Source organism: Hyperolius riggenbachi, chromosome 9, assembly GCF_040937935.1.
Source record: "Hyperolius riggenbachi isolate aHypRig1 chromosome 9, aHypRig1.pri, whole genome shotgun sequence".
In the NCBI taxonomy this organism is placed as follows: domain Eukaryota; kingdom Metazoa; phylum Chordata; class Amphibia; order Anura; family Hyperoliidae; genus Hyperolius; species Hyperolius riggenbachi.
Window position 1 is genome coordinate 49,080,602 of NC_090654.1, and position 22,532 is coordinate 49,103,133.

Consider the following 22,532-nt stretch of genomic DNA (forward strand, 5'->3'; position numbering starts at 1 on the left):
CCAAACCATGAAAGCCGCAGATCATTGTTTTCCACTGCCAAACTTTACAGTTGGTACTGCACAGGAAAGCAGGTATCGATCTTCTGACATCCATCAAGCCAAGTTTGTCTATCAGACTGCTAGAGGGACAAGCAAAATTAATCACGCAACAGAACACATTCCAAAAGTGGAGATCTTTACACTGCTCCATCCAAGACTTGGCATGTTAACGGACTTCAGGGGCAAACCCAGGATTTTTAAGGGGGGGATTCCAGATAGGTCTCCCTCAGCCCGCACAATACAGTATGATAATATGGTAGGATATCATGCTGGGTACACATAATGCAATTTCCCGTCTGACTGACCGACCGACAATGGGATAGATCAGGAGAAGTTTGGATAAAGATAATAATGAGGACAGCCAACATTGCTAATGAAGGGGAAAGTGAGCAGGGCACAGGGCTGTGCTGATACCTGACTCTGTTAACTTCCCCAGAGCTGCCCCATGCTCTGTACACACGCTGCTGCTCCATCCAAAGTCAACTGTAGCAGGGAAATAAAGGGGGCAGTCCTGTGAGCTGCAGGATACCTGCAGATATTCTGGTGTTTCATCTTGTGCCTGTCCTCAGACACTGCACTGGCCCTGGTCTGAGGGGGGATTCTGGGCAACTGTAACCCCCCTGCGTTTGCCTATGGGACTTGGCATGTTCAAGGACTTGGCATGTTAGTTTGTGTGCATCGGACATAGGAACCTAGTTCATCATGCCATATTTAACCATTCTTGTTCTGAAGTAGGGATGCTCATTCACATTCTGCAGAAATGAGATTTCTGCATCTCAGATCGGAATTCGGAAATCTTAGTGCGGTGATCGGATTTTCATTGAAATCTGAAATACAGCTAGTTGGTAATTTTAGGCCAATCAGAGCATTTGGAATGAATAAGCTAATCAGAGATTGGAAATTGTACCGCGGAAATTCCATTGGATAAGTGTATTAGCATAGCAGCATTGAATTTCATTGTAGTTTATTCAGTATGCTGCAGTGTAGAACTCTGATCAAAAAATCGGAAATCGCATTACCATCAGTATATCGCGGTAACGGAAATCAGCATTTGCGGAAATCAGAATTTCAGTGGAATTGGAAATCGACATTTCTGACCATCCCTATTCTGAACTTACTCGCAGTCTTCAAAAATTGCATGACTGTATGTTTATTGTAGTACCTGGCTTGAAAAAAACAACCCATGGTTTTTGGCCAAGTAATGTATAACACTACTACTGTACATACTGCTTATCTTTTTAGGCTATTTGTGTTTTTCCACCTTGTATGTAGGTTCTCAGACACATACTCGCATGGAATGAGTGGCTTTTGAGATGAAATACTGGCCGTGCCAGTCAAATACCGGCTCGGTGACAACCATAGGTGAGATACATCTGCAACATTTAATTCTTTTCTTCTTTTTGCCAGGTGGAGCCATAGACTTTTCAAAGAATTATTTACTTTCGGCAGTTTACGGAAGAAGACAGAATGTTCCCGGTGTTTTGGTACTATTGGCAGATGGGCCGTCCTCAGATGACGTGCTGCAGGCTGCAAACGCCATGAGGGCTACCGGTACATATTTTGTGTTGCCACAGGCTCAGATCTTTACTTTTCTTCTCCTGTTTTGTTTTAAAGAAAATCTCCAATCTGCATTAAAAACATTGAACACATCATACTGGAAAATATAATTATTATTATTATTGATTTATAAAGCGCCAAAATATTCTGTAGCACTGTACGAAATAAGAAAAACAAATATGGGGTACATTGTGCCATCTTCAAATTCTTTGAGAGTATAGAAAATCTGTTTCCTACACACAAATTTAGTACGGATGTGACCACTGAAAGATCATAGTCCACTTAATGCTACCATTAGCTGTTTATCTGACAGTGAACATGATATCTCAGACAGGAATTCGGATCTCCCATAGCCCCTATTAATGATTTTTGGCAGCAGTAGTTAAGAATGACAATACTGTAAAAAAAAAAAGGTAGGGGGATTGGGGGGTCAGAGGAAAGATGGTATTTTAATTATTTTTATTGCACTATTATTTTTACTGACACATTCTCCGCAGCAAAGTATGCCCCTCCCCGTAGCAACATTTTGAAAGACACCCCAATGTTTATACCCTTTCACTTGACTACCCTTGGTGACCCTCACAGCCTGGGGGTCCACCTTGCAAGGATCATAAAACAAGGGTGGCAATTATCATAATCTTTATAACCATAACAAGGGTAGCCACAAAAACACCTGATCTGAAAGATGGGCCCCTTTATTGGAGGAAGGGAAGGTTAGACGTTGGGATCCTCCTCACAGCTCTGAGCCCCACTGTGGTTGCTGGGGCTTGATCCCCTGTAGTTACACTTCTCCTCTACAGTGCTTTACAGAGAACATCGAATAAAAGTATATCATCACCAATGGCTGTGCTGAGAGCCTAGGGCTCATAATAATGGTCCTATCTCAACCTTGGGCTAGGTTTTGTTTGGATGCAAATAATCTTTTGGTATACTGTATGATTGGTTTGTGGGAGTAACCTATAAGAACAAGCAAACTGCATGCAAATGGTGTCCTGGGCAGGATTTGAACAAGGGATTATAGTGCTGCTAGTCAGGGCCAGTTTTCAGGGAAGGCCACCAAGCCGTGGGCCTTGGGCGGCAGCTGGCCAAGGGGAGGCTGGACGTGGAAGAGGGATTGCTACAAATGGAAGAAGAGGCTGCAAATGGGAGGAACACATAGAAAAGGGGAGCGGCTGCACAATAGATCTGTATATAACTGAAGGGGGCTGCTGTACTTCATTTTAGTGATGGAAGAGGGGGCTGCACAGGTTGCTGTCTGTACAAGAAAGTTGGCCTAGGGACAGAAAAGGTATAAATCTGGCCTTGCTGCCGGGTAAGAGGACTAATTAGACCATGTTGCATGAGCTACAGTGAGCTCTCATTTCTCCTTAGTGTGTCCAATTTAGGAGAATTGGCTCATATCCCTGTTATGTTTATGGAGGCAGGATAGCGGAAACAATGTTTATTTACAGGATTCCACAATGCTCTACACACACACAGTGTCTTCTCTGCATGCCTTGAGCCAGGGCTGGACAGGAACCAACAACCCACAACAGTATAGATAATCTTTTGCATTAAACAAACAGTATAGTGACATCTACAGGCCAGAACACATCTACAGGCCAGAACACCACAATCCCAAATATCAGAAGCATTCTTTTATAGCAAGTGAACTATAGTGCCAGGTCACTCCCATGACTCTTTATTCTCACTTCTCAGGGATTCGTTTGCTGGCGGTGGGAACCAATGGAGCCGACCGGGAACAGCTTCGTAGAATCGTCACTGGCCAGGACGCTCGGAATGTCTTTTATTCAGCTGATGCAGCAAACTTAGACAGTCTGGTGGATCCACTATCAGAAGCCATTTGTTCCATCTCACAAGCGGAAGTAAGAAACGAAATCCCTGCAGGGCATATTTAAACTAAAACCACTTACGGCAGTGTTTCTCAAACCTGCCCTTGTGACTCCCCAATGGTGCATGTTTTGCAGACAAACTCCCCTATGCACAAGTGGGGTAATTAGTGTATCCTCTACATGGAATCCACCTAGCTGAGACAATAATTACCCCACCTGTACATAAGTGAAGTTGTCGGCAAACCATGCACCATTGGGGAGTCACAAGAGTTTGAGAAACACTGACTTACAGGAAGCCACGCTCTCTTACATGTCTCATTTTGTGGCTATAGAGAGTACAAGAGGCTCAGCCACTAAGATCATTTTTGTCTGTGGAACACAGATTCTGGGTCACCCTGAGCTGATTGGGTATTCTGTAGAACCAACTGAACGTCTCATCTAGAGCTAGTGGAAAAAAAATCATTCCATTTATGTAATATTAATAGACTACAAACCACTAGAGATGATCAGTTTCCCAACTGTAATAAGATAAAAACATGTAGGATAAAACAGGAAATGGAAATGACAATAATGTGATCACAACCAGCTAGTCACAAACAAGATCATTTAATAGAGTCAGAAAGAGGAGGACAATATGAAATCTTTGCAGTGGGGACACACTAGCAATACAAATATTTAGTTTTAGTTTTAAAGTCAGGGAATACATGTTTCAGGTTGTTCTTACCAACCCCCACCCCTTCCTCAACTAAAGTTTCAATACAGACGTCTTCTTAAAGTAAAAATTAGGCCCTAACCGCTGTACAAACAGCCATGTGAGACATAATTAGACAGTATATGTACTGTTTTTCATCATACCCACTTCCAATCTTTATCATAATTAAGATCATAATTAAGCAGGAATATCTCCCAAACAACATTATTAGGCAGCATATCTCCCAAACAACATGATTAAGCAGCATATCCCCCCAAGCAACATAATCAGTCAGGTTTTCCCCACAAACAGCATCATTAGGCAGTGTGTCCTCCAAAAGGCAATTAGACAGTGCACAATTGGGTGATGTGCCTCCAAACATAATTAAGCAGTGCCCCCACCCCAAGCATCGGTTTTCTTTGGTACCTGTATAAATAAAAATAAACACACCACACATAACTTTTTAGGTAGCCTGCACTTCTGTCTCCACCAGTGAATCTTACTAGTTTGGACAACAGTGAAGTGTAGACTGCAGCACAAATCATTCCACATCTCCCGAGACTGTCATTATAGACATGGAGGATTGCTGCTGCCTCCTGCCAGGCCCTACATAGGGGATCTCATAGCTGGACTGTTTAGTCTTATATAGAGGTAACCAGGTATATCACTGCTATATACGCGGGACTTAGGTCCCAAATCGGAAGCTCTAGTAGTGAGATACCTGTTGCTGTAGAATGATGTTTCCAATGTGAGCCTTCTAGGATTTTAGCAAATCAGGCCCCTTATTTACTTGTGGAGTGGAGCACAGAATGATGGTGTCACCACATTGTCCTTCCCCCTAGACTGACTGAAAAGACAAAATAGAATAGGTAACCATCCAGTATAGGTCGCGATAGGTGCACCCCACCCTCCAGTACAGATAGCCACCCCCAGTATAGGTAGTCAAAACTGTCCCCCAGTATAAGTAGCCAAGGTGTCCCCCCATAAGTAGCCCAGGTTTTCCCCCAGCATAGATAGCCACCCCCAGTATAGGTAACCAAAGGTGTCCCTGCCCCTTCCCTTATAGGGCACTGGTGTCAGTGGCGGTCTGTAGCTTCCTGCTGCCTCCCCATCCCCAACACTTACAGATGGATCAGCAGTGGCCCAAAAGAGAGGAGAGCAGAGCACAGTAACTGTGGCACACTTCTAATGGAAGAAATTACCATAGCAATGGCCTCACTTTCAAATCTGAAGTGTACTCTGTGGTCACTGCGCCACTCTCCCCATCAGTGTTCACAATGCCACTGATCTGAGATCTGTGTATGAGTGACGGGGAAGCAGCGGTGGCCATACAAGTCACAGGCAGGGCTGCTCTGGCAGCATGGGAGGCCTCTGCTGTGGGTGAGGCTCCAAGCTGCCACTTGGTTTGCCTCGGCCTAGCTGCACCCCTGCCTGCTAGGTGACAGAATTGCCTCAGTGTGTCTAGTCTAGTGACCCTAGAACCATGCATAACAGCAGCGTTAAGCTTTTACCTGTGTCTGCTTCTAAACCGGATTTCTTTTTTGTTTGTTTCTTTTAGCAACCTTGCACTGTTCAATGTCCACCGGTAAGAGCTATTATTATTACTATTATTATTCTGTATTTATACAGTTCTGACATTTTTCGCAGAATTTTATAGGAGTGTGCTAATTGATTTATGTCACTAGGGGCCAGATTCACAAAGCTTAAATTATCTCACCACATTTATTAACTCACACAGAAATGTTCAAAGTGACATCCGCTCAAACCTTGTCATGAGGAACAGAGCTGGAACCAGGCGACTCATGCCCCGACCATGGAAGAAGAAAGGTGAGGTTCCGCTCGATGTTGCGAAAATAAATATAATAAAATAACTTTATTAAATACTAATGACACAGCACAAGATACACCGACATGTTTCGGACACACACTGGTCCTTAATCATAGCATTGATCCAAAGTGAAACAGTGAGATTAAATACTCCACATACCACACCCTTTGTGCCCACCCCCAGCCAATCTAGAGAAACACCCTAAGGTGGTCTACAGGGCTGGGAGGGGTTATAAAATCAATTAAAAAGGATTACATAGCAGTCAAGAAAATCGTATAGAAATCGTATAGAAAACACACACAGCATAATATCGATACAATCTTGATTAGATGGAAAAATTGGGACAATACATAAATGAAGTATCTATTAAGAGCAAAGAGAGAAAATGTCATGGGTAAAAGAAAGGGAGGCAAATATATGTAATTGCATCAGAAAAAATACCTTACATAATACGGTTAAGATCCCATCTCGAGTTCAAGCCTTTTGGTATACGTGTATCTAATTGAAAAATCCAGTAGGCTTCTCGAGTAAGTAGGATCTTATGCAGATCACCTCCTCTAGGTGGTTTTACAATACGTTCGACCGCCTGAAATGAAAAAGATGACATATCAGACGCGTGTACTTGGCGAAAATGCTTGGCGACATTGGAAATTTCCATTGTCAGCCAGCCAGCGCCCCTGTAATGTTCAGCAATGCGTTCTCTTAGAGGTCGGGTTGTACAACCTACGTATTGAAGCTGACATGCAAGACAAGACACCAAATACACCACAGATTTAGTGCCACAATTGATGTACTGTTTCATGTAGTAGGTTCTACCACTAGAGAAGGAGGTGACCATTTTAGTAACCGAATGCAAGGAACAATAATTGCAAGTACGTAACCCACATCTATATGAACCCACCGTGGTAAGCCAACACGGTTTGCTATTCCTTGTAGAAAAAAGACTGGGGGAAAGAAGGCCACCCAAAGTGGGAGCCCGTCTACTGGCAAATCTGACCCCCTTACTAATTACTTCATCTATTTGTGGGTCAAGGCGTAAGACAGGCAAAAGGTTTTTAATTAAGGAAACAACCTGATTGAATTCCTCACTAAAGGTGGTGACAAAAGTCAATTCACCATGGCGGGTAGTATGTTCAAGGAGTCTATGATGTGTTGATAAAAGGTCATCCCTATTCCTACTCAAAGCGATGTGTCGGCCTCGTGTAATGCGATTACATATATTTGCCTCCCTTTCTTTTACCCATGACATTTTCTCTCTTTGCTCTTAATAGATACTTCATTTATGTATTGTCCCAATTTTTCCATCTAATCAAGATTGTATCGATATTATGCTGTGTGTGTTTTCTATACGATTTCTATACGATTTTCTTGACTGCTATGTAATCCTTTTTAATTGATTTTATAACCCCTCCCAGCCCTGTAGACCACCTTAGGGTGTTTCTCTAGATTGGCTGGGGGTGGGCACAAAGGGTGTGGTATGTGGAGTATTTAATCTCACTGTTTCACTTTGGATCAATGCTATGATTAAGGACCAGTGTGTGTCCGAAACATGTCGGTGTATCTTGTGCTGTGTCATTAGTATTTAATAAAGTTATTTTTGATATTTTCGCAACATCGAGCGGAACCTCACCTTTCTTCTTCCATTTATTAACTCACAATGTATCTCTCCTTAAGTGACTTAACTCATGATTTACCTCTCCTTATCTAACTTAACTCATGGTTTAGCTCTCCTTATTTGACATAACTCATGGTTTAGCACTCCTTATCTATTTATCTGATGAATTATCTCTCCTTATTTGTTTATCTCAAGCAATAGCACTCCTTACAGTTAAAGGGAAGATCCTTGCTGAACATAAGAAAAAACCTGCACTTACCTGGGGCTTCCTCCAGCTCCTGGCAGTCGATTGGTGCCCTCGTAGCAGCTCCTCTCCCTCCCGGCGTCCAGCGGTGAAGAAGCCGACTTTGCCAGGTCGGCTTCCGGGTCGGCTTCATGTGCGCTCCACGGCGGGGGTTCACGTGGCGTATGCGACGTCATCGTGTCTCTACTGCCTGCGCAGTAGAGACCCGATGATGTCCCTACACCATGTGACCCCCCGCCGTGGAGCGCACATGAAGCCGACCCGGAAGCCGACCTGGCAAAGTCGGCTTCTTCACCGCTGGACGCCGGGAGGGAGAGGAGCTGCTACGAGGGCACCGATCGACTGCCAGGAGCTGGAGGAAGCCCCAGGTATGTGCAGGTTTTTTTTAATGTTCAGCACAAACCTTCCCTCACAGTTAAGGTGAAAAATAAGTAACCTTTGTGAATCCACACCCATGTGCTCACTGTGCAATATCTCCATCATAGTTATAGTCTAATATCCCTGTAATAGTCATAGTTTAGTATCCCTGTTATAGTTATTGGCTCATATCCCTTTCATAATCCAGGGATAATTTAATGGAAATAATAACCTAATAGTATGTGTTTTAATTAATTAGAATATTATTATTATTGATTTACTAAGCACCAACATATTCTGTGGCACTGTACAGGATAAGGGCTATTTTACACCAAAAATCGCTACGCGTAATAACAAACGCTTAGCACTTTTTGTTGTGATTTGCAGTAGCGATTCATGGCATGTGTCTAGTGATTCTCTATTGATGCCTAGCGATTTTGGAGTGTGTGCGTTTAGTGATTTTGTAGTTCTTGTGCCAAAACAGGAAGTACACTTTTTACCTGTAAGTGAACAACTTTTTGCAAAAAATGCTTTGGAAATCTTCCTACTCAGGCCAAGAGGTTGTTTTTTTTCTATATATACATATACTGTATCAGGGCCGGATTTACCAAGGGCACTGTCGGCACGTGCCTACAGGCGCCTCATGATAGAAAGGCAGCTCACTCCCCTTCCAAAGTTCCTCCCTCCTTCCCAATGCAGAGTCCTGAGTAGAGTGTAAATGAGAGGCTACTCACCCACCTCTCAGCATTATACTGACAAGATCTCCCTTCAGTCAGGGGCACCTCTAGCTACATAATACGGATGTTCCTCCAGCTGCCTAATACTTGGGGGCACCTCTAGGTAAACCCGGCCACAATAAACTTGATGTAAAGACAAAAAAAAATAATGTAGCTCAAACTCTGAGGGACTCTACCGAATGCTAAGGGACACCTGTAGCTACCTATGACTGGAAGTAGGGGAGAAGTGACAACTGGGCAGCACGCTTGTGGGGAAGTTCGGTGGGGGTTTGTAGGCTCATGGAGGGTGAAGTATAAGGTGCCAGAACATCTATGCCTATAGGCTCTTGTGAGGTAAATCCGGGCCTGTACTGTATGCACAGAGGGAGATGCTGCTTGCTTGGCACTTGGCAGTTGACAAGAGCCATTATCTACCACAATGCAATGAGGTTGATAGATGGGAAACTGTCACGGCCATGGCAATGACATTACACTTTGGGAGGGGTTTCACCTCAATATCAGCCACACAGACATCCCTGATGATCTATTCAAGAAAAGGTGAAGATTTCTTGTGGGAAAGGGGTGTATTGGCTACTGATTGGGATCAAGTTAACTATTGCATTAAAGTTCCTTAGTAAATCAGCCTCAGTGTCCTCACCAGTCAAAAAGCAGGAGGTTGCAGGTTTTAATCACATCATCAATAATTTGTGTGTCTTTCCTGTTTAGGGCGACAGAGGACCAAGGGGAGAACCGGTAAGTACCAAGACATATGTTGTAACACATTCAGTTTATTTCCAGGAAAAAATTACAAAGAGTTTTGGGTGATGCAGAAAGGAGTTGGAACCTGCTTTAGGTTTTTTTTGCCGTGTGTTTCTGATAGTTAGAGTTCCCCTCCATGGTTCTAGTGGTCCTGAAGATATGGATGTGGATAAAAGCCAGCAATAAAAAACTTCACAATAATTCCACTATCTTATACTTAATATGTTGCTGTCTCTTTCCCTGCTATTAAAGATGAATTCCAGTGAAAATAACGTAAAGGAAAAACGTGCTTAATTTAGTCATTGTTTGTCCATTGTAAACTCTTTCCCCTCCCTGATTTACATGCAGAAATTTATCACATGCTGACATCTTTATTGCTGGCAGGTGATGTCAGTGGAAAGAGATGATGTATTTTTGGCAGTTGGAAACAGCTATTCTTTCCCACAATGCAACAAGGCTCCCACAGTGTCATGTCAGTACCTCAGTGCTGTGAAGCGTTGACATCACGCTGTGGGAGGGGTTTCACCACAATATCAACCATACAGACCCCTCTGATGATAAGGAAAAGGTTTCTCATGGGAAAGGGGTATCAGCAACTGATTGTGATGAAGTTTAATCCTTGGTTACGGTTCCTCTTTAAGATTAACTACAGTACTTCAGTTGAGAGAACAAACTGCGTGAATTTCTGCCAAATGGAGACATAGACCGCCCTATAAACCCAGATGAAATTGTAACCTCTTTGCCCTCTATTCAAAACTTTAAAAAAAAACTCTCTTTTTTTCCTGAAGCTGGGCCTTTTATTCAGTTTTCATTGGTCAGATTCTGATTTTATTTAAATTATGTGGCAGTTATGTTTTGTTGTAACTCTTAGAATTTTATTTTGCAAATAAATATTTAATCCAGACTGCGGTAAAGTGCGTGACACCCAACCAAAGTAGCCATAGTAACAGGACTGAACAAACTGACGGGCTTATTTAATAAAGGAGGCAAGGCTTAAAGCTGATGAAAATAATAAAGAATCCTATATATCACTGTACAGTACTAACATTATTTAAAGCAAACTAGAAGTGGAAAAAACCTTATATAATGAATTCTATGTGTAGTACGGATAACAAATAGAGCGTTAGCAGCAAAGAAAGGAGTCTCATATTTTTATTTTCAGTTATATAGCTTTTTTTTTTATAACATCATACTGTCACATTTGCAGTTTTAAAACCACACACTGTCATTTAAGCAAAGCAGAAATAATGACCCTTTGAACCTCCCTGCAGTAAAACCTTATTTCAAGCTGTCTCTGGCCCAGTGCACACCAAAACCGCTAGCAGATCGTCAAAACGATGGTGGTTTTGGGAGCAGAGAGCCGATATTTGCCGGGTGCACACCGAGCGGATTTTGTATGTGATCCGCATCAGCATCCGCGTGGCTAATGTATCTCTATGGGCTGGTGCACACCGGCAGATAATACAAGTAGTCCCCAACTAACGACCCGACGATACGAATGGCCCGAAAATGGGAAAAGTATAGGAGGCCTTTAAGCAAGGTATATACCCCAAGCAACAAACAAAAAATAGAATATATATATATATTTTTATAAAAATATCAAAATGTATTATTTCAACTCAATTATAAAAAAGACATACATACATAGATGCATAAAACAGGGCCCAACAATGAATTGACCATACCACCAACTCACTCACACTTGCGCACATGCATTCACACCTGGCTGCCAAAGTAATGCTGTCAGGGTATACCCCAAGAATTATTATATAGAACTGTAGAAGAATGTGTCAGCACACCGCTTTTCTTTTTAAATCAAGCTCTTTTTAATGAGCCATACGTTGCATACAGTGCAAAAAACCGACAATTGTTTCGGGGGCCTCGCAGGGTCCCCCTTCTTCAAGGCGTAGTCACAACAACATGCATATACAAACCACCATAAATACTGACATAATCCCCCAGCACCCCACCCATAATGATGCTAAACAGTGATGTCATCTCCATTGTTTACAATATGTTCTTGATACATAATCCATTATAACCTGCAATCAAAACACTTCATTTAGAAAAAATGTATGTCAGTATGCACTACATTACTATACCTTGTTATTCATGCCCCCTGGGGATCCCTCCAGTCACGCCCCGTTGTCTAATAGTGGATAATTGCTGCAGCATTTGAAAGCATCAGCCCATGCAAGCCGTTACTGACCAGACCGATAGGCTGGTAGTGCTCGCGCGCTACTGCCGGTGGCTCCGCCCCTCGCCTTCAATAGGTGGAGGGGTCCGTGGCAAATGATGTGCGCCGCTTGTTCCTTCAATCTGCTTCCGCCCAACCGTGACGGAACTACATGCTCCGCCGATAGTGGGCGTGTGCGTCATTAGTACATGACGAGGCCAGTCGCGTCCTATTGACGTGCAGCCATCGTCATGCCAACATCGTGCGCGGCCATTCGTCCCGCCTCCAATGGGTATATCCTCCCATGGGGCGTGCGCTAGACAGCCAACCAAGCGCATCCTGATGGCATCCCTCCGTTGCTATGCAACTCATGCACATGGCCGTCAGAGACGCCCCTAGTGGGTGTGTGATCCCACGGAACGTCTCATTATTGGCCCATTGTGTCTTGAGGTGCGCAGGATGGCAGACAATCATTGCCATGTCAACGATATATATGGCCATCAGTAACGCCCCCGGTGGGTGTATCTTCCCACGGGGCGTTTCGTGATTGGCCTGTGAAGTGCAAATGGTATGCCGCAACGGAGGTTAAACTAAACCTCTCTATGCGTGCGTGCATTCGCATATGTCAAATGGAAACAGCAACACCACGTGATGCAGACATGGGCACGTGCCCACGTTCCTGCCCAATAAAAGAATATAGTGCTTACCAGGTAGCTGTCATGCAAACGCTGCAGCACACTTACCCATCAGGGCGTAATCATGGAAATGATGGACAATGGAATTATCCCCATAGGCTAAAAGAACAACAAAAAGAGAGAAAGAGAAAAGCATATGTTACTATACATGATTATGCAAACATCTCATAGCATATTGTTATTAAACATATACGGCAAGACATCAGAGTCAGAGTGTTCATGTGATAAATAAAATCCTGTGAAAAAAGGAAGAAACAACCACTAAGGCAATGGACCTCTAAGGATATGACAGGTTAATAATCATCATTACTTTCTTACTATCGTTCCTTAATGAAACAAGTCAGTGGATTATTCTTGTTTAAGCCTCCAGGCTGCACTGTACCTAGTTCATAGATCCAAAAGGCTTCTCTCTGGAGTAATCTAATGTCCCTGTCACCTCCCCTTAAGGGCGCCTTTACCTGTTCAATGACCTGTCCCCTAAGTTGACATGCTCCATGCTTATTTTCAATAAAATGGACCGCCACTGGTTTAGTGTAATCAAGATTCTCTTTTTTCTCATATGCTCTCCATGTAACATTAATGTCACTTCGATGTTTTTGGAACCTCACCTTGAAAGGAGAGGTGGTTTTGCCCACATAGGCCAGTCCACATGGACACTTTAACATGTACACACAGAAATCTGTGTTGCAGTTGTAATATTCCTTTATTTGGTATTTCTTGCCACTTCTGGGGTGATGAAATGTGGATCCTGTTGTTATGGAGTTGCAAACATTGCAATTTGCACACCTATAACACCCTTTCTTGTTGGAAAAAATAAAGTCCTTGCTGTATTTGCTAACAGGGTCAGCTTGTACAAGGGAGTTCCTCAAACTTGGGCTCGATCTGTATGCAAATAAAGGTTTGCTCTTAACTGAAGACGCAAGGGCATTGTCAGCTTGCAGAATATCCAGATTTTTGATGACTGCTTGTTTGATGCACCCCGAGGCCACATTATGAGTGTGGACAAAAGGGATGCCTGTTTCCGATCTCCTGGTGATTGCTCCACTATGGAGATCTAGTGCTCTTTTCTTAGCTTTTGTCAAAACATGCTTGGGGTAACCCCTCTCTAGAAACCTTCTCTCCATTTCTTCTAGGTGGACTTCTCCAATAGAGCTATTACTGCATATTCTGAGTGCCCTTAGACCACAGCATTGATGGTGTGCCCTTCAGAATTCTTTCTTTACATTATTATATAGAACGGCTGCTTATATACACATTAGTTGCGGGGAAAAGTTCCTCAATTGATTGCAGATTGTATACAGAGACAAGTATACAGTTCCTGATTGTAACAGATCAGTGTCAACTGGATTGGACAATCACAACCGCTCCATAAGAGCACAGGAGGCAGTTAATCGCATACAAAGCAAGTGTCCAGCTAAGCAAAGCTGTGGTTAGCCCCAAACTCAAGCATTGTAGCACGTTTATGCAGATTTAACAATGCTCCTCACAGAGGTACGCTGCAAAGTTTCCAGCACAGAGTTCATATGCAGGTATATAGGAGCGATAGATACTGTATGCAGAGAGGACAGTTCCCATGCAGAGAGTAGGCATCAAGCACATCAAAGTTATGCCAGTATAAAAGCGCATACAGTACCAAGATCCTGGTGTCTCCTCAGCTCCGTCTATAGTTACTTGTGACTTGCCTCAGTAAAGTTCTCCACGCGTCTAGTCTCTTGATACCCTGTTGTGAATATTCTGATTGATGTTTATAAATACGTTCTGATTCTTGTTTACAGGGGAGCCCGGGCCGCCCAGGACTAGCAGGACCTCAAGGAGAGCCAGTAAGAGTCCCTTTTATACTATTTTATATTATACCTATACACTATATCCAAAATAGTACCTTTTATTATTTTGTGTCAGTTACATTACAGAAAAAATATTTTTAATATTTGTTTTTGGAATTTGGGTTTGGTATGCAAAAGCCAGCTAAGTTTAAATTCTGTATTTGGGATTTAGTATATTGTTTTAGGCTTCATTCCAACCAAAAAACGAAACCGCAATTGCAAGCGTTTTGCGTTTTTGTGCGCTTTGTTCCCCCTCCCGGCACTCCACTGCGTGCAGCGTTTCTGGTAAAAGCGCTTTTCTAATCGCTTTTCCAGAGCGGTTTTGTAATCCACTCCCTGACGCAAGTCAGGAAGTGAATTCTTTGACCCGGGAAAAGAATAAATACAATGTATTTATTCTTGAAAACGTGAATGCAATCGCGGCACAAAGCGATTTTGTGAACCTTTAAGTTTTTCCTATTCCATTGAGGCAAAATCGCTCCAAAAATGGTCCAGGCAGTGCTTTGCTGCACGCACAGCGCACAAACCGCACTGATATGAACCTTCTCATAGAGATTTATTGCACATGCGATTTGTGGGCGATTTTAAAAATCGCCTGCATTTGAAAAAAAGGCCGAAACCGCCCCTAGTGTGAATGAGCCCTTTAGCATAGAAAAGTTAATTAGGAAAAGAATTCCACTTTTGATAAAATTTGCTATTACTACACTGCAGTGATGAGCAAAAATGCAGATATTCTTTTCGCAATCATTTTTGCAAAAATCATGTAAAATGTATTTGTACTACATTTATAATTTTTTTGTGAATTTTTGCCCTAAAATAAATGATTTTCGCTGTAAAATTTTGCATTAAAAAGAAAAATTTGTTTCCTTTGACCATATTGCAAAAATAAAAAGGTATTTTCGCAAATATTTTCTCAAGTTCAAAAATGGTATGAAAAATTTGCAAGCAACACTGCTATACTACTCCATTTTGCAATGTAATGTTAGTCATGGCCTGTTCATTTCAATTGCCATTTAGCACCTATAGTTTTTTTTTAAATTGCCAGGAAGTTTGAATTTCACTGCAGTGTAACCATGGCAACAGTCCACTGCCAACTCTATGGTTTCCGGATCTAGGGATGGTCACTGAGAAGCAAATATTTCCAACTGGATGCAAACTATATGCTAATTTATGCAGCTAATTTATGACTATGGGTCAATCAACCACAGTAGCTGCATTCGATCCAGCTACATAAAAATTGACATCAACTTGGCATTATTACAGTATATATATATATATATATATATCCCCAGGGCCGTTTCTTGCCCCGTTCAGCCGGTTCTGCTGAACGGGGCGCCGATGAAAGTGCCTGATTGGGGGGCGCCAGGCAGAAGGATGTCACTGCTAGGAGCCGGTGACCAGCGCGATCACCGGCTTCCTAGATCCTTCTGGGCGCTCTCCCCCTGTGGCCGCCGTTCTCTCCCTCCCTCTGGCCGCCGGCGCCGCCGCGTCAGACCTCGAACAGGCGGCGACCAGTAGTGCGGGCGCTAGGACCTAGCACGCCGCACTGATATGCGGAAGTGACATCACTTCCGCATATAGAGCGTGTGCGTCCAGCGCCCTCTTACTGGTCGGGTCGCCCGCTGATCGAGGTCTGACGCTGCTGCTGCAAGGTGAGGAGGTGGCGGCTAGAGGGGGGGAGGTCCCCTTTCACTCACTCGGGTCCCTATACCCCTGGCTCCATATACTGGGCACATATACACCCTGGCGCCATATACTGGGCACATATATCTCTGGCTCCATATACTGGGCACATATACCTCCTGGCTCCATATACTGGGCACATATACCCCTGCCTACATATACTGGGGACATATACCCCTGACTACATATACTGGGGACATATACCCCATATACTGTCTGGGCACATATACCCCCTGGCGCCATATACTGGGCACATATACCCCCTGGCTCCATATACTGGGCACAAATACCCCCTGGCTCCATATACTGGGCACATATACCCCCTGGCTCCATATACTGGGCACATATACTCCCTGGCTCCATATACTGGGCACATATATCTCTGGCTCCATATACTGGGCACATATACCCCCTGGCTCCATATACTGGGCACATATACCCCTGCCTACATATACTGGGGACATATACCCCTGACTACATATACTGGGGACATATACCCCTGGCTCCATATACTGGGCACATATACCCCCTGGCTCCATATACTGTTTGGGCACATATACCCCCTGGCGCCATATGCTGGGCACATATACCCCCTGGCTCCATATACTGGGCACATATACCCCCTGGCTCCATATACTGGGCACATATACCCCCTGGCTCCATATACTGGGCACATATACTCCCTGGCTCCATATACTGGGCACATATATCTCTGGCTCCATATACTGGGCACATATACCCCCTGGCTCCATATACTGGGCACATATACCCCTGCCTACATATACTGGGGACATATACCCCTGACTACATATACTGGGGACATATACCCCTGGCTCCATATACTGGGCACATATACCCCCTGGCTCCATATACTCTCTGGGCACATATACCCCCTGGCGCCATATACTGGGCACATATACCCCCTGGCTCCATATACTGGGCACATATACCCCCTGGCTCCATATACTGGGCACATATACCCCCTGGCTCCATATACAGGGCACATATACCCCCTGGCTCCATATACTGGGCACATATACCCCCTGGCTCCATATACTGGGCACATATACCCCTGGCTCCATATACTGGGAACATATACCCCTGGCTCCATATACTGGGCACATATACTCTCTGGCTCCATATACTGGGCACATATACCCCCTGGCTCCATATACTGGGCACATATACCTCTGACTACATATACTGGGCACATATATCCCTGGCTACATATACTGGGGACACTGGCTGTCATTATGTGCATTTACTGGTGAAAAGCGGTCTCTTGTTAAGTGCATTTACTGATGAAAAGCGGTCTCTTGTCAAGTGCATTTACTGGTGAAAAGCGGTCTCTTGTTAAGTGCATTTACTGGTGAAAAGTGGTCTCTTGTTATGTGCATTTGCTGGTGAAAAGCTGTCTCTTATGTGCATTTACTGGTGAAAAGCGGTCTCTTATGTGCATTTACTGGTGAAAAGCGGTCTCTTATGTGCATATACTGGTGAAAAGCGGTCTTTTATGTGCATGTACTGGTGAAAAGCGGTCTCTTATGTGCATTTACTGGTGAAAAGCGGTCTCTTATGTGCATTTACTGGTGAAAAGCGGTCTCTTATGTGCATTTAGTGGAGAAATTTTGTCAGTAAAAATCTTTTGTCAGTAATTTTTTAGGTATTTGTCAGTAAAAAATAACGTGAAAGGTTGGCAACACTGGCAGGCTGCACGGTGCAACGGGAAAGATACAGGCAGCCCACCTCACGCTTGGGCTGGGCTGGGGGGAGGAGCCAATGACAGCGAGCAAGAGTAGGGTGGCCACATGCAGCCATAAATACGTAGTGTGTGACTGCGTCGCACTCGCAGAGCCTCTCAGCCTGAGTCAGTCCAGAGACTAGCAGACTCGCAGGCAGCCAAAGCCAGCCAGGAGCAAGCCCATGGAAGAGGGGTAGTGAAATAAAATAAAAAAATAAATAAAAATGGTGAGTTGGTTTCAAGAAGCCTTTTGACATGATTTCACTTAGCAGCTTTGATTTTGGGGAGGGGGGGGGGGGGGGGGGGGCGTTTTTTTTGACTCTCGAACTGGGTGAAATTTAGCCTAGAAACTGCCCTGTATATCCCTTTTTTTGGGAGGGGGGGAGGGGGGGGGGGGACTAAGGTGGCGTAACCTTTTTGGTTCCAATTGTTTATGACAATTACATCACGCAATCAAATTGGTTTTTGTTGCAGAAAATATTTATTCACAGATCTTAAAGTGCATCCGAAATAAACGTTTACTATATGCATAATTGTGTTCCTTTCATATAGTTTATATGGCATTCCTCAAGCCAAATACCTTTTTTTTTTTTAATACTCTAATTCACTATAAACTAAAAAAGCCTCGCCCACAGCTTCTCCAGAGTGCCTTGGCACTGTAGCAAGAGCTTATGGGAGCTCAGTCTGGGCAAGAGGAGGAGGAGGTTACTAGCCAGAGTTTTCAGAGGGGAGAGGGGAGTGAATTTGTCACAGGCTGAGGGCTGGAGATGCAGATCAGCTTGTCTGTGTGTAATGTGACAAACAGTACATGGCCGCTCACATTGTATCACCGGAATAAATAATCATAAACTGTTGAAGCTGTTTGCAGCTAGATTTGCTGTGTAAACTATCTAAACTTTAGATAAAATATATAGACAAGTTACTGGTTATAGTTAGTTTTTCATCTCGGTTCTGCTTTAAAGGAACACTGTTAATTAACATATTTTTCTCAATTGAGATAGGAATTGTTTGGGAAGTGCTGGTGTATATATTTCACTGCTTATCTGTTTGTTTACTGTTATCAAAGTCCTTTCACACTTAACTGATGGCAAGTCTCAAAAATCTGACTGACTACTTAATTATGAAGAGAGGGGAATTCCCTCACACTACATCTTTTAACCCTGTGTGTGAAAGAAAGCTCTCACTGCCTGTCTCGGACTGAGCTGTCTGCAGAGAGCAGAGGAAATGTATCTTATGTGCAACATAAACATTTGTAATTGTGTGTGAAACCTGACAACAGAGGCTTTTCATATAAGGTAACTCTGCAGTCTGACATGCAAGGAAGAGTGTAATATTGAAACAGAAATCGTTTGTAAATGAAACATTCCAAAATCTACACACAATGGGCCTGATTCACAAAGCGGTGATAACTCAGTTATCACGCCTAAAAGACTTTAGGCGTGATAACCTTTGCACCGCTGAGTTAGCACCGATTTGTGCTCTTTATCGCGCGCAAAGTCCTGCGCGTAAAGTTTTCCGCGCGCAAACGCGTAATTCCGCGCGCGGCGCCCACAGGGTTTAATGGGCGCATCGCGCGGAATTACGCGTTTGCGCGCGTAAAACTTTATGCGCGGAAACTTCGCGCGAGTTTCATTTTATCATGCCTAAACTGAGTTTAGGCGTGATAAAGGGCTTTTCACAGGCGTGCAAACACTTTGCACCGCTTTGTGAATCAGGCCCAATGAATTAAACATGAAAAGTAGCAAAATTTTTACACTTCTATTTAGACATTATTTGTACATTGTCATTTTAAAATACTTGGTTTGATAGTGTTCATTTAAATGGTCAAACACTTTTATGTAAAATAACGTGTAAATATTTGTTTGTCAGGGTGGTAGTGGGCCCCCCGGCCCCCCCGGTCCAATTGGGCCCCGTGGACCTGCCGGCGAGGGGACGGCTAGCAGAGGACAGAAAGGAGAATCTGTAAGTAGCCTTATATTGTTATCACTCTGTTGCTTTTAGAAAATGGTTCCAACCATTGTCATGCCATTAAACAATAGTTAAAATGACTAAATATCATGTTTGTAAAGAAACACCAAAAGCCCATTTTACAAAATCATCTCAATTCATTACTGGGTCATAAAATCTTAAAGAGGAACTTCAGCGAAAAGGAAAAGAAATATCAATACACTGCAAAGTGAGAAGTTCAAAAATAGAAGAGAGATCAAGAAATGATTGATATTCATCATGTAATTTGTTCATATTATTTGATCCACAATCAGCCTGCACATAATCATCTTTACTACTGGCAGACATGAAAAAAAAAAAAGACAGCACCATCTGCCATTATCTATAACCACACCCCCTAACAATACCATAGGCTACAAGGTTTTTTTTTTTTAGATATACAGTACATATGCACAGAGGGACAAACTACAGTAGTTGCTTGGAAACATCAGGCAGATGCCTAAGGAGAGGGGAAGCCTCTGGGTTCTATAGAGCCTTCCCGATCCTCTCTCGGTGCCTTCGTTAGAGCGGGAGCCTCCCTGTTTGAATCCCCCACCTCGGGGACTTGGAAGTCTTTGGGAGCCGAGTCCGTCCGAAGTCAGGCGGCTCTATACTGAGCACGTGTGAGTGACCAAGAGAGAAGGCGCTCGTGTGTGAGCAGTACGGAGCGGCCCATCTTCTGAAGCAATCAGGCTCGCAGAGACTTCCAATGTCCCCGTGGTGGGGGATTCAAACTAGGAGGCTCTTGCTGCAAGCTAGCGTGCTCACACATGCTTAGTATGGAGCGGCCCATCTTCGAAAGCACTCCCGCAGCGGAAGAAAGACTGCTAACGGGGGAGCCAGCGATGGAATGAGGGGACCAGAAGAGCAACGGGATGGCTCTATAGGACCCAGAGCTATTGCTCTCTTTAGGTAAGTATGTTTTTTTCTTTTAAATCGCTTCAGACTCCCTTTAGCCGCTAAAATTGTGTTGGCACAAAATTACGAATGCATTACATTAAATCAATTGAATGTCCAAATCGAAATTACATACGGTCGTAATTGTGAGAATTTATGCAAAATTTTGTGTAATCGCAATTAGCAGACTACGACCAAACTGCAAATCGTGGTCACAAATGAACGTGCTGAGATTCTGATAGCGATTTGAATGCTTTTTTCCCCAAACACAATTTTTGTGCATTGCAGCACGATTTTTCCTGCAATTATCATTATGTATGGCGCAATTGCGATTTTTGGCCATTGATAGGACAGGGCTTCACGTGGCGTAGGAAAATTGCGCTTCCATAGACTACTACCCAATTGCAGGAAAACGGGCATAGTGATTGTAATGATAGCCAGGGTGCCCCTACGATTTTTAACCCCCACGCAAAATTGTGCCGGATCGTATCGCTGCCGGTGGAAAAGAGCTTTAAGTGATTATTAATAATTGGCTTAAATGTTTGAAAACTTAAGCTTGGGTTGCAAAGATCTTCAACCCTAAAGGTGCCCTTATATCAGGCGACTTTGGCGGGCGAACAACCAACTATTTTAATTATTGTCGAATTGATTGAAAATTGGTGCCGCCAAGTGCAGGCACGACTGACAATGCAACCAATTTCGGACTGAAATTGGTTGCGTTAGTCGATCGTGCCTGATGAAAGATGTCAGGGTGAAGTTGGTTGATTGGGTATTCGGCGGTACTGTGGCCGATTTCGGAATGACGAAACCCCCGCTGCTGCCCCCAATGTATAAATGTGCCCCCCATGAGTGCATTTATACATTACCTGTCCTGTGTCAGCCTCCACGCGGTGTCCGTAACCTCCGGGCGGCTCTCCGTACACGCCACTGGCGCACAGCGTCTGACGTCAGCGAATAGCATCTGACATCAGATGCTATGTGCCAATGGCGAGTACGGAAAGCCGCCCGGAGGTTACGGACACCGTGTGGAGGCTGACACTGGACAGGTAATGTACAAATGCACACGGGGGGGGCACATTTATACATTAGAGGGGCAGCAGCGGGATGAACGTGGCTGAAACCAGTTCGGCCTGCAGTATATGGGCAGCTTTGACAAAGAGACAAATTTATCTCTGATCAGATTCAGTTAGAGATAAATTTGTCTCTTTGTCGAATCAGCCCATAATCTTCTGATGTATGGGCACTTTAACCCCATTATACTGTATAGGTGTGAGGCAAGGGCGTAGCAATAGGGGGTGCAGAGGTTGTGACCGCATCGGGGCCCTTGGGCCAGAGGGGCCCTGGAGGGCCCTCCTTCAACTGCAATATTAGCTCTCTATTGGTCCTGTATAATCACTTCTATAGATACTTTGAATAGTGATAATCATTAAAGGATACCCGAACTGACATGTGACATAATGAGACAGACATGTGTATGTACAGTGCCTAGCACACAAATAACTATGCTGTGTTCCTTTTTTTCTTTCTCTGCCTGAAAGAGTTTAATATCAGATATGTAAGTGGCTGACTCAGTCCTGACTTAGACAGGAAGTGACTATAGTGTGAGCCTCCCTCACTGATAAGAAATTCCCCTTTATCGATTTCTTGCTCTCAGAAGCCATTTTCTGCTAGGAAAGTGTTTTATAGTTGGAATTTCTTATCAGTGAGGGTTACACTGTAGTCACTTCCTGTCTGAGTCAGGACTGAGTCAGCCACTTACATACCTGATATTTAACTCTTTCAGGCAGAGAAAGAAAAAAAGGAACACAGCATAGTTATTTGTGTGCTAGGCACTGTACATACACATGTCTGTCTCATTATGTCACATGTCAGTTCGGGTATCCTTTAACAAAC

General features: G+C 43.7%; 1 protein-coding gene across 1 annotated transcript in view; it reads left to right on the forward strand.

Annotated features, from left to right (window-relative positions):
* Window positions 1–22,532, forward strand: part of COL7A1 (collagen type VII alpha 1 chain) — a 331,680-nt gene that overhangs the window by 143,841 nt on the left and 165,307 nt on the right. Inside the window, exons 29-34 of the mRNA XM_068254821.1 lie at window positions 1,447–1,590; window positions 3,295–3,461; window positions 5,678–5,704; window positions 9,606–9,632; window positions 14,285–14,329; window positions 19,626–19,718. Of these exons, the coding sequence (XP_068110922.1) occupies window positions 1,447–1,590; window positions 3,295–3,461; window positions 5,678–5,704; window positions 9,606–9,632; window positions 14,285–14,329; window positions 19,626–19,718 (503 nt within the window). The remainder of the gene's footprint in view (window positions 1–1,446; window positions 1,591–3,294; window positions 3,462–5,677; window positions 5,705–9,605; window positions 9,633–14,284; window positions 14,330–19,625; window positions 19,719–22,532) is intronic.